This window comes from Sorex fumeus, unplaced genomic scaffold (genome assembly GCF_029834395.1).
Source record: "Sorex fumeus unplaced genomic scaffold, SorFum_2.1 ptg000064l, whole genome shotgun sequence".
In the NCBI taxonomy this organism is placed as follows: Eukaryota; Metazoa; Chordata; class Mammalia; order Eulipotyphla; family Soricidae; genus Sorex; species Sorex fumeus.
Window position 1 is genome coordinate 2,341,775 of NW_026606121.1, and position 12,027 is coordinate 2,353,801.

Sequence of the window (12,027 nt, forward strand, 5' to 3'; positions counted from 1 at the left end):
TGAGCTTTCCTCACAGCTAGGAAGAGAGATGGCGTCACAGCGGCTCACCCGGCCGCCCCCAGAGCGTGGACAGCCGATGTGAGTGGCTTAGCTGTCCTCCTTGGTCATAGGACTCCGGGTCTTTGTTTTGTTTGTTTTGATCTGAGTCTAGATGAGTGCTATGTTGGATAAAGCATCTGCAGTCTCTCCGAACCTGCAGTGGGTCCTTTCAGACTCTACACAATAAAAATGAACTTTCAGGATCCAATTTACCAATTAAAGAAGTGTATCCAGCTTTCTGTTATGTCTAAAAATACTTCATCAGGGGAAGAGATAGCACCATGCAAGTGACTGACCTGTGTTTCATCTCAGGCAGCAAATGGAGTTGGTTCCCTAAGTCCTGAGCACCGTTCCGAAGTATGGCCCCAAAACAACCACTTCCCCACTTCCTGGAACACTAGAACCCCACAAAATTCCTGTTTATTAGGAAAGATTTTGTTTTTATAGTTTTACTGTTTACTTTGAAATTTATGATCCACAGAACTAATTAATGTGTTGGGCTTACATCAAGCATGTTTATTAATTTTATTACCTTCTTGAAGTCAGCTTTTGGTTTTATTGACTTTGTGTTCAATTTTATTGATTTCTGCTCTTTGATATTTTCCTCTCCTTTGCTTTCTGGAGTTCATTTGCTCCCCCCTTCCCCCCCAGCTTAAGATCTATGCTTAACAACCTATGATTTTTCCTCTTTCCTAAAATAAATGCCATTTCTCCCTCCTACTTTCAAGCTTTCTTGTTCAGGTCTAGTTTTGAGATATCTGTCTGTAAGTCCTCTGGACTTACATTATTTGACTTTTGCTAAACTCTCTCAATATCTGTAAGTATGACATTTCCAAATTTGGTCATTCACATTTTTTCCCCCTCACATAATCTGAATTAAATAAATGCTTTTCAATTTTCTCTGGCCAGACCTTTTCTCTCCTTTCCGGGATATCTAAACAAGAATGTGAGGGTTCCTTAGTCCAGCGTGTCCCCAAGGCCTTTTCCCTTCCTTCAATTTTGTGTGCTCTCTGCTGTTCCAGGAGCTATGTGGACACTCTGCGTGCAGGAGGCCTGGGGTCAGCCCCCAACACAGATGGCACCTGGGCACAGCAGAGCGCAAGGCCCAAACAGAGTCAGGACGAGACTCCTCACTCCCCTGTGTGACCAAAAGAAGAACAAAGTCTATTTGCCTTTGGTTGTAAACCTGGGCAGTATCTCCTGTTCTATTTTCACTGTCGCTCACTCTGTCCTCCTCATCCTGTGCATCCACGGAATCTGCGATTTTGATGATTCTGTTTTTCAGTTCAAAAGTTTCCATCTAGGCTCTACTAAAGTCTTCTATGTCTCTGATGAGATTTTGGGTTTTTTTCCGTTTCTTTCAAAGGGACTTAACTGCTCATTAAAAAGAATCTTCAGGGCTGGGGCAAAGGACAGTGGGTAGGGACCTTGCCCTGCACGCGGCCGACGTGGGTTTGATGATCCCTGGCACTCTATCCAGTCCCCTGAGCCTGGCCAAGAGTGATCTCGGAGGGCAAAGCCAGGAATAAGCCCCAAGCACCGCTGAGTGTGACCCAAAAACCAAAACGAAACAACAAAAAAGTCATTTTTTTATGATGGCCACATTGGGCCTTTTTTCTTTTTAGGGGGAGGAAGGGATTTGGGGCTACACCAGGCAGTGTGTGGGAACCAAACCTGGGCTCCACACGCCAGCATGTGCCGATGTTTGAGCTCTCCAGCCTGATACACCAGGTCTCTGTCTCAGAGTCAGATACGGCCTAACCCTACGACACTTACCAAATCACACATTATGCAACTGTCAGCCCCAAACCAGTTTTAATCCCCTGATGCTCCACAGACCGTACACTGTGTTTATGTCCGCAAGCAGGAGATCGGGCCAACTTACTAGTAGGGTTCTCCATTTCTCAAAAAGGTGTCTTGTTCCTTTGGACTTGCATTTGCTTTTAACTCCTTCACTATGACTCTTGCTACACTAGTGCCAGTGTAGATCTCTCCGAGAAGAACCTAAAATCAAAGAACAGTTTTTTTAATTTCACTTCCATCAAAACAGTCAAGAAATCTACCTCACTAATCAGGAAATGGGACAAAGGGAAATAAGTTGCAACTAGACTACCTTCTATTAGAGCGATAGCACAGCGGATAAGGCATTTGCCTTGCATGCAGCCAACATGGCCGACCCGAGTTCGATTCCTCCGCTCCTCTCGGAGAGCCCGGCAAGCTACCGAGAGTATCTCGCCAGCACGCCAAAGCCGGACAAGCTACCCATGCGTGACGTATTCGATATGCCAAACACATAACAATTAAGTCTTATAATGGAGACATTACTGGGCCCGCTCGAGCAAATCGATGAACAATGGGAGGACTGTGACCGTGACTATCCTCCCAAACCTTGGAAAACCCAAATATTTCCATTCAGTTAAAGAAATGTTTAAAGCATTCACCAGAGATTAAGGAGAGCCCATATATTTATTTTTTTAATTTTTAAATTTTATTTTCATAAGGTTGTTCACAATAATTACATTCAATATTTCAACATCAATCCCACCACCATTACACCTTCCCACTACCAGTATTTCAAAGTTTCCAACCACCATTTAAGTCTGCCCCCCTAGGCAGATGCTAGATAATTTATTCTGTATCGCTGCTATAGACAGTATTAGATGTCTGTAAGGGTCTATCTCACAGTGATTCAACAAAAAAAGGACAAAAATAAAGAAAAAAGTATGAGATATTGCATGGTCGCTTTTGCTGCCGCGCTTCTGAGATGGTAAGAATTTAAATAACTTGGGTACAGAACCATCCCTGCAGCAAGCTGCTTGTCCGAGATTCATTTGTGAGTCTCTGGATCATGGCTTTTAATGCAGAAAGCCCATATTTTTAATACATTTTCCTTTTTTGTTTAAACAAATTATACTTTCACTGACATTCATGGTGATCCTACAGAGCAGCAATATTGTATATTTCATTACAAAATTAACTCAACTGTGTCTGAAAAGACTTCAATGAACCATTTTGTCTCAAGTAAAGTGACAAACGCCCAGGGAGAAATAAATTCACTATGTTTTAACTTTAAAAATCCATGGCATCCCAATTATGCCAGTCCTTTATCTTGTACTAACAATTCCAGTCAAAACAGAGGAAAAAAATATCCCTCTGAAATTAACAACACAAGAATAAGCAACCTCATAAAAGAGCAAGTTACAAGTGAAACAATTAATGTACCATGAACAGTACAACATTCAGGAAAAGACAACAATAAGTAAATGATGATACTTAATTTGAGAATGATCAAAACCAAGAGGTCTTTTAAAACAGTGTTTAGAGCCGGAGCAATACTACAGAGGGTGGGTGTTTGCTCTGCATGCAACGCTGACCTGGGTTCAATCCCCAGCACCCTAGGCCTGCAGGTGTGATCCCTGAGCACCACCAGAAGTGCCCCCCCCCAAAAAAGAGTGTCTTAATATTTTTGTGAAACAACTACTTAAATGCCCTGGAAACAGATATTAAGAACAGAATCCAGGGACTGGAGCAATAGCACAGCAGGTAGGGCATTTGCCTTGCACGCGGCCAACCCGAGTTCGATTCCCAGCATCCCATACGGTCCCCTGAGCCCTGCCTGGAGTAACTCCTGAGAGCAGAGCCAGGAGTAAACCCTGTATTTTAGGAACGTGAGTTGTGACCTGAGCAGAATAAGAAACTGCTGGTTTACAAAGGCACAGGCTTCATTTCCAGCTGACCAGCCACCATGAAACGTGCCACTGTAAAAGGGGAGAGAGAGCCAAGCTCATGCCTGACATGGGTTCAAACCTTGCACCACATGACCACCACTGCCAAAAATGACCCCACAATAACCCTAGAATGGAAAAGGGAATCACAACTGTCAAAAGTCTTCCAAAGTGGGTATCATGTACAGGGGGGTGGGGGAGCAGAGGGTGGTCTGGGGGACAGGACACGGCAATAGTAGCTTTGGGTGCAACTGAGAAACACTTTCTATATCTAATTATTTCACTTAAACAAAGCAGATTTCCAGGGAGGTGCTAAGTGATTCATCATCATCATCATCATCATCATCATCATCGTCATCATCATCATCATCATCATTTATTTTCTGGAAAGAGGTGGTACAAGAAACAAGTTTGGGATTGTCTTTATTTGTCTCTAACCCTTCTAGCTCTCGTCCAACTGGACGGGCTCCACTACTGCAGGGATTTCAGTCTTTGTTTTTTTGTTTTTGTTTTTTTGCCTTTTTGGGTCACACCCAGCAATGTTCAGGGGTCACTCCTGGCTCTGCACTCAGGAATTACTCCTGGAGGTGCTTGGGGGACCATATGGGATGCCAGGGATCAAACCCAGGTGGGCCGTGTGCAAGGCAAACGCCCTACCCGCTGTACTATCGCTCTGGCCCCGGGATTTCAGTCTTTGAATTCAAGTTCTTTGAATTCATTTCTATTAATCACAAACTAACCCAACCTCAATAAAACTCACGTGGGATGGGCCTGGCTGTAACTATATCAGGTCCAGAACCTCAAGTTTTATTTTCCGCAGTCCTCCACCCAGTGGGGTCCCAGGGCCTCTGCGGCAGGGAGGGGCCTGCGTTTCTGCTCACCCCTCTGTGTGCTCTCCCCAGCCCCAGGAGCCTGGACTGTAACTTCTCCAGCCCCTACCAGCCCTTTTATTTCTACCAGTAACTGTGACACTCTCATCCAACCATCACACCACTTGCCCTCCTAATCCTTCAATGAAACCGTTTTACCCCAGCCAGCTGGATCCTAACGCCTTCATGACACCCCATTCTCCTATGGTATGGGGGGGTACTACCTGCCCACTTGAAGGATTCAAAACCACTGGACAAGCAAACGGCAGCCAAGATAAGCAAATGGGGCGACATCAAATTAAGACACTTCTGCACTGCAAAAAACGAGGTCCAGAACAAACAGACAGTCCACAGATGGGGAGAGAATATTTGCCCACTGTTCATCTGACAAGTGTTCATATCTGAGATATATAAAACTAAGAAAAAAACCCCAACTCTACCCCCAAAACATGGGGAGAAGACATGAACAGGAACATCCTCAAAGGAGACAGAAAAACAGGCAGCACGTGTATGAAACGCTGCCCGGCGTCACCACTGGTCAGGGAAGGCAAATCAACAGCAGTGAGCTGGACACAAACACAACACCAGCACCGTGCAGGGGGGCTGCGGGGGGAGCCCCGGGGAGCACAGACAGAGCACAGCAGGAGAGTCTCACACAGAGCTCGGGGCCCGCATGCGCTCCCGGACCTCACTCCAGGCCAGAGGCACTGGCGCTGCTCCTCATGGGCTCCTCTCCCACTGCCCCCAACCATGCCGGCCTCAGCATCACGGAACCTGGGGCGCAGGCCCGGACCCCCCCACGTCTCTCTATTCCTACTGAGGCTTTCTCAGCCGGACACCGCCAGACGTAGCACACACCAAGGCTGTCCTGGAGTCTCACAAGCAGAGCACATGGACTGTCCCCCTGGTCCCGCAGGGGCCAGCCTGGACCCCACCCCATCCTCCCATCCCTGGCCGCTGTCACCTGCCACACGTAGTACCCACAGCTGGGCTCCAGCTGTCCGTCTTGCCCTCAGGACCACAATGGGCCCCCTGCTCCTCTAACTCGGGGTCCTCCCCGCCCCGCACACACGTGGCCCCTCAGACAGATGCTCACTGTCCACACACAGGTCAGAGAGGCCGCGGACCTCGCTGACACAATGTGGCAGTCAGACAGGCAGCTCCCAGCACAGAGCAACGCCTGGCATGGAGGAGCCGACGTTTGGGAGACATCAAAGACAGAGGGGTCACGGCCCCCTGACAGGAAGACGGTGCTGCCAGGCTCTCTGCGGAGCAACACAGCTTCTCACCGAGCCCCTGCTGGTGAGGCAAGCACCGAGCAACCGGGAGTCTTCGGCGGCGTCTGCCACCTCACGGAGACAACAGCTATAATAAGCTTCTCCTCGAACCATCAGGGAAAAGGCTGCACGGAGCAGGGTGTACGGGTCACCTGACAGGCGAGAAGCAGCAGCTCTTCACAGCCCGGGTTATAACGAGGTCACTGAGCCACAGCCTTCCAACGGGGCCGGCCATCAGGCAGGGAAGACTCGACAGGAGGGCAGGAAGCCGAGAGCCCAGGCCAGACACGCAAGGCCCCACCCCGGGTCTCCTGCCCTCCTTTCTGTCCCAGATACATAAGATCATCTCGGGGACATTCACACCCCCACAACTGGGGTCACTCGCGGAGCACTGGAGAGTGTAGGCCTTGGGTGAAACCTCACACAATCTTTAGGAGCTGGTGAGCAGTGCAGAGAGGGTGGACGCGGAGGGTGGACACATACCTTTCCAAACCAGCCATTCCCGATTTCCTGTATGTAGTTCAGACTGTGCCGGGCAACCTGAGACTTCAAACCTTCTGTAGAAAAAAAAAAAAAAGAACATTCAGATTCGACATTACTATCGGACAGAAACCAGCTCAGAAAGATACCCTCTAACGCGCAGATGGAATATGAGTCAGACAGAAACAGTCCGAACCCCCCGTCTAGCCCATAGGGACCCGATTGCAAACGTGACTCCCCTGGCCCAGCCTCCGAGTGCCGGCAGGAAAGCTGGGGATTTCCAGAGCACATAGAAGGGTGCCGTGGAGCCAATGCACAAGGTTCCTGCTGGCCTTCTCCCTTTCCCTGAAACCCTCCCTGGGAAACCCAAGGAAGGGGCCTATGGGTGAGACTCAGTGACTGTCTTTATGCTCCTCGAAATAAAGGACCCAGAGTCACAGCAGATCAACAGATGTGGTGCTGGGAGGCGCCAGAAGGCGCTGCTGACCATGCCACCAATGAAGGCCCACCTGAGGGACAGAGACCAGGCCAGTGGGCGAGGCCCGAGGAGCTGCGGTGCACCTTTAAGTGAACAACAGAGACCAACGAAGAGTCAAGGAGGAGAGAAGGGGACAGAAGGCCCCTCACTCCTGACGGCTGGTTGGAGAAAGCACAGACCACAGCACAGCTAACGGTCAGCTCCATAATAACCACTAAAAAGATAGGAGCTGGGGCGACAGTGCCACCGGAGGGCACTTGCCCTGCACATGGCCGACCCGCGTTCAATCCCCAGCACCCCCGATGGCCCCCTGAGTCCGCTAGGCCTGGTCCCTGAGCAAAGCCAGGATTAAGCCCTAAGCACTGCTCGCTGTGACTCCCCCACATACAAAAAGACTGAAATTTAATCCAGTAAAAGACGCGAGTCTACAATCCGACATGTTCAATAAACTCCAAGCAGAATGAACTTGAAGCTCTCAACAGGACACTTTAAAACCTAACCATCAGTAACCAGCAGATACTGGAAGCAGAGAGAAGTCACCATGCCAAGGGCCACACAGGCATGAGCCTCAGTTTCCCATCGGACAGGTGATGGCAAGGGGATGTGATTTTAAGCCAACCCTGGGTCAATCCCCGGCATCACATGGTCACTCACTTATCATTGGCGACAGCCCTAGAGGTCCCAGAGCACCACCGGGGGAACTAGGTCACCCAGCACTGGGGCCCAGGGCCTCATATAGGACCAAGAGTCCTGGGAAGGCCTGGGTCTGAGTGCCACTCGGGCAGCCTGGCTCCCTGCCCCTACCCCAAATATGTAAGAAAACCGAGTTGATATTAATACAATATAACTTATATTTAATTATAAAGACGAATTTATTTTTAAAGGAAGGGACTGCATTATAGAGGAACAGAGCTCTCGGGTGCTCTTTGAAGGGGACTTGGGGCTGGGGGGGGGTGACTCGTAGCTCTGTGCTCCAGGATTACTCCTGGCGGTCCTTGGGGGCATATGCAGTGCCGGGGACTGACTGGGACCAGCCATGTGCAAGGGAAGTTCCACCATCCCCCGCATCATCTCCCTGGCCCCTTTCTATGCTATCAATGCCAAGTTGGTGTCAATTCTGACTTAACTGTTACAAATTAAAAATAACTGTCATCTCCATAATAATCACTAAAATGGTCGGGGCTGCAGCAATACTACAGTGGGTAGGGTGCTTGCCTTGCATGTGGCCAACCCAGGTTCAATCCCCAGCACCACAGAGTCCCTGGAGCTCTACCAGGAGTGATTCCTGAGTGCAGTCAGGAGGAGGCCCTGAGCATCACCAGATGTGACCCCCCCAAATGAAAATAAAACAGAAAATAATCATTTAAAAGGTAACTTATAAATATACATAGGGGCTGGAGTGATAGCACAGCGGGTAGGGCATTTGCCTTGTACACGGCCAACCCAGGTTCCATTCCCAGCATCCCATTTGGTCCCCGAGCACCGCCAGAAGTAATTCCTGAGTGCAGAGCCAGGAGTAACCACTGTGCATTGCCAGGTGTGACCCAAAAAGCAAAATAAATAAACATAAAAGTGGGGCTGGAGAGACAGTACAACAGGTAGGTCTGAGCACTGTTGGGTGTGGCCCCAAAAACAAAAACCAGCCAAGAGTGCCGCTGGCAGAAAGGCAGACAAACAAATCAGTGGAATAGGAGCGCAGTCCAAAAGCAAGCCTGGCCAGAAGAGCCTTCTGAATCTCAACACGCCCGTTCAAGGCGAAAAATCATCTCTTTGAAAGTTCTCACAGCAGGGGTGGAGCAATTGGGCAGCAGGGAGGGTCCCGCAGCCCTGCCGGGAGTGACCCCAGAGCTGCCTCGACACCACAGGCCCCACGTGCTTTGAGGCTCTGTGGAGGCAGCACCCAGAAGGCCCCAGGCCCCGTAGCACTATTTTGGAGCACAACCCCTGTCCAAAACAGACAAAAACAAAATATCCACGTGAAGAGAATGGAGCCGAAACCTTATCTCCCACCAAATACAAAAATCAAAAATGGATCAAAGTACTTAAGCACAAAATCTATAAAACTGAGAGCTGACACAGGACACAGGAACGAATCTTCATGACCTCGAATTTTACAATGGCCCCTCCGATGCACATAACAAGAAAACAACAATGAAAAACTTTTGTGTTACCAAAGGCCACTACCTAAAGAGCGAAAAGACAGAATCGAAGAAAATATCTGCAAATCATACATGATAGAGGTGACGTCATCACGATGGGGAGGTCTGAGGGAACAGCAGGGGCAGAGCCAAGAACCACCCTAGACAGTGAGAAGCAGACACAGGCGGAGCTCACAGAGGAAAGGAGGAAGCAATCACTGAATGAAGCCAGAGAAGGGACCTCCAGGGATGCCTCCTGGCCTGTCCTGACCCGCAGGTTGCAGGAACGGTCAAATCAAGACACTGAAATGTGTCTCTTTTTTGGGTTTTATTTATTTATTTTGGCTTTTTGGGTCACACCCGGCGATGCTCAGGGGCTACTCCTGGCTCATGCACTCAGGAGTTACCCCTGGCGGTTCTCAGGGGACCATATGGGATGCTGGGAATCAAACCTGGGTCGGCCATGCAAGGCAAATGCCCTACCCGCTGTGCTCTCTCTCTAGCCCCTGATTTGTTTTAAATAAAAGGCAGCTAAGTATCTTTTTGATTACTGAATAAAGAGAAGAGGATTTCTCAAGACATACAAAGCCCTAACAAAACAGTCTTAAATTTGACCACATTAAAATTAGATGCTCATCAAATCCCCTTCTGGAGCTGCAGAGAAGATACAGCGAGGAGAGACTTGCCTTGCCAGGACCCAGTTTCCATCCGCAGCATCAGTATGGTCCCCACCAGCACAGCCGGGAGTAATTCCTGGGTTCATAGCCAGAAGTAACCCTTGAGCACTGCTGGGTGTGGCCCAACCCTGCACCTCCACGCACACTCCTTTTTTTTGTGAACACTTGATAAGTTCTTTAGAGTACCATTCTAATTTTCTCTTATTCCCCTTTCGGTGTATTTTTAAGTTATTTTCTTAGTAGTTACCATGGAGACTGTAGTTAGCACCCTAAATTTATAACAACAGTTTGAATTGATACCAACTTAGCTTCAATAGGAAAAGCATCAACCATCTGACGCCCTACTGGCAGGAATATAAATTGGCACAAGTCCCATGAAGGGTAAATTGGCAGCAGACAGCAGAATCATAAACGTAATCTCTGACCCAGTTTAGAAAAGCTGGTCTACATACACCCCCGCACGGTACTGTGCAAAATAACCCAGGTAACAAGGCTTATTTTCAATGGAAGAGAAGCAGCAGCCCCGCTAACTGCCCAAGGAGACGCCCCTTTATAAACAGGCTCCCTGGCGGCCGCCAGGTCAAAGAGCTCTGCTTGGTGGCCATCGTGCTCACAGTACTCCAGTCTTAGTGCTCACAGAGAGTCTGAGACAGCCCCCACTGAGCAGCCTCCACGAGGCCCCTATTGGAACCCAGCCACAGACTCTCTGGCCACCGAGTTAGCCCCAGCTCCCGGCTTTCATTAATCCCCCCTAGGTTTTTGGGTCACACCTGGCGATGCTCAGGGGTTACTCCTGGCTCTATTATCAGAAATCACTCCTGGCAAGCTTGGGGAACACTATGAGGTGCCAGGGATGAAACCTGGGTCAGCCACATGCAAGGCAAGCACCCTCCCCGCTACACTATCTCTCCGACTCCCCCATCTGTTTCATTCTATGAGTCAAGTTTGGTGGTATTTTCATGCTAAGTGAAACGAGTCGGAAAGAGAGGACAGACAGAGAAGACCACACTCATTTGTGGAATATAAAATAACATAACATGAGACTGACACCCAAAGGTCGTAGCCCCATAGTTGGAAGCCTGCCTCATGAGCTGGGGGAGAAGGCAGCTGGAACAGAGAAGAGATCACTAAGACAATGATAGATGGAGGGATCGCTTGGGATGGGGGATATGTGCCGAAAGTAGATAAAGGACCAGACGTGATAGCCTCTCAGTATCTGTATTGCAAACCGTAAGTAGAGCAAGACTATGGGGGAAATTGCTATGGAGGCAGAGGGAGGGTGGGAAAGGGGGGTATACTGGGAACACTGGTGGTGGGGAATGTGCACTGATGGAGGGATGGGTGTTTGATCATTGTATGATTGTAACTCAAACATGAAAGCTGATAACTGTATCTCACGAAGATTCGATAAAAAAAAAAAAATTGGTGATATTTTCTCTCATGATTTCTGTCTTTGGTGTCCAGCTTGAAAGGTTTCTCCTATTCCCAGGTAATTAAAGATATCCTGTGAGTCTCCTACATTGAGAATTTTCTTCCTTTTATTATTTTGGGTGGAGGGGGCAGGATGGGAGAGGAGGTTCTACCTGAAGATTCTCAGGAGTTACTCCTGGCTCTGTGCTCAGGAATCACTCCTGGCAGGCTCGGGGAAGCCTATGGGGTGCCAGAGATCGAACCTGGGTCAGCAACATGCAAGGCCAGCGCCCACCCACTGTCTCATCGCTCCAGCCCCTGTTGAGAAATGTCCAATGACTTTCTATTAAGGGTGTCTGAGGAGGGGGCATGAGTCAGACAGAGCCTGTCAGAATCACCCAGACAGCTGCCCAGGAGAGCTGCATGGACCTTCTGCCCCCTCCTTCCGGCCCACAGGCCCACAGCAAGGGAGGGGAGCCCAAACACAACGCCTTTCTTTCTGGCCCGAGACAAGACGCTCCTTTCTGGCTCTGTAGAGCCACGGGCTGAGGCTGCAGGCTGGCAGCAGCTGCGCTGCCTAATGTGTGGAGAAGCCAGTCTAGGAGTGAGCCCACATGCGAAGAGAAGGGCCAGCGAAGAGTGAATGAAAATGCTGGCCCTGGTCAGCTCAAGTCTCTGGCCCTTGCTGACCCCCAGGTCAGCTTAACTGCCATACCTCCCAGAATCCCCTTCCATGGGTCAGAAAAGGGTCTCTTCAATGTCGGGTGCCCTACGCCGGGAATCTAGTGCCCGGGAGAGACGCCGGGCCTGAGAAAGGCTGCAGCCGTCGGGAGGAAAGCGGACAACCCACCAGCGGGCAGAGCGGGCACGGGGATGCAAGGAAACCAGAGCGAAAACACTCTGCACCCCCTCTCCCCCACTTCCCTTCCAGCTG

The 12,027-nt window shown here is 49.5% G+C and overlaps 1 protein-coding gene across 2 annotated transcripts in view; it reads right to left on the reverse strand.

Annotated features, from left to right (window-relative positions):
* The window catches only part of LMTK2 (lemur tyrosine kinase 2), a 72,986-nt gene that overhangs the window by 28,283 nt on the left and 32,676 nt on the right, over positions 1–12,027 (reverse strand). Inside the window, exons 4-5 of one of the 2 annotated variants that reach the window (XM_056128493.1) lie at positions 6,394–6,464; positions 1,925–2,043 (exon numbers count right to left, since the gene is read on the reverse strand). In XM_056128493.1, coding sequence (XP_055984468.1) covers positions 1,925–2,043; positions 6,394–6,464 — 190 coding nt within the window. Of the gene's footprint in view, positions 1–1,924; positions 2,044–6,393; positions 6,468–12,027 lie in introns of both variants that reach the window. The other variant, XM_056128492.1, reaches the window with a different exon arrangement.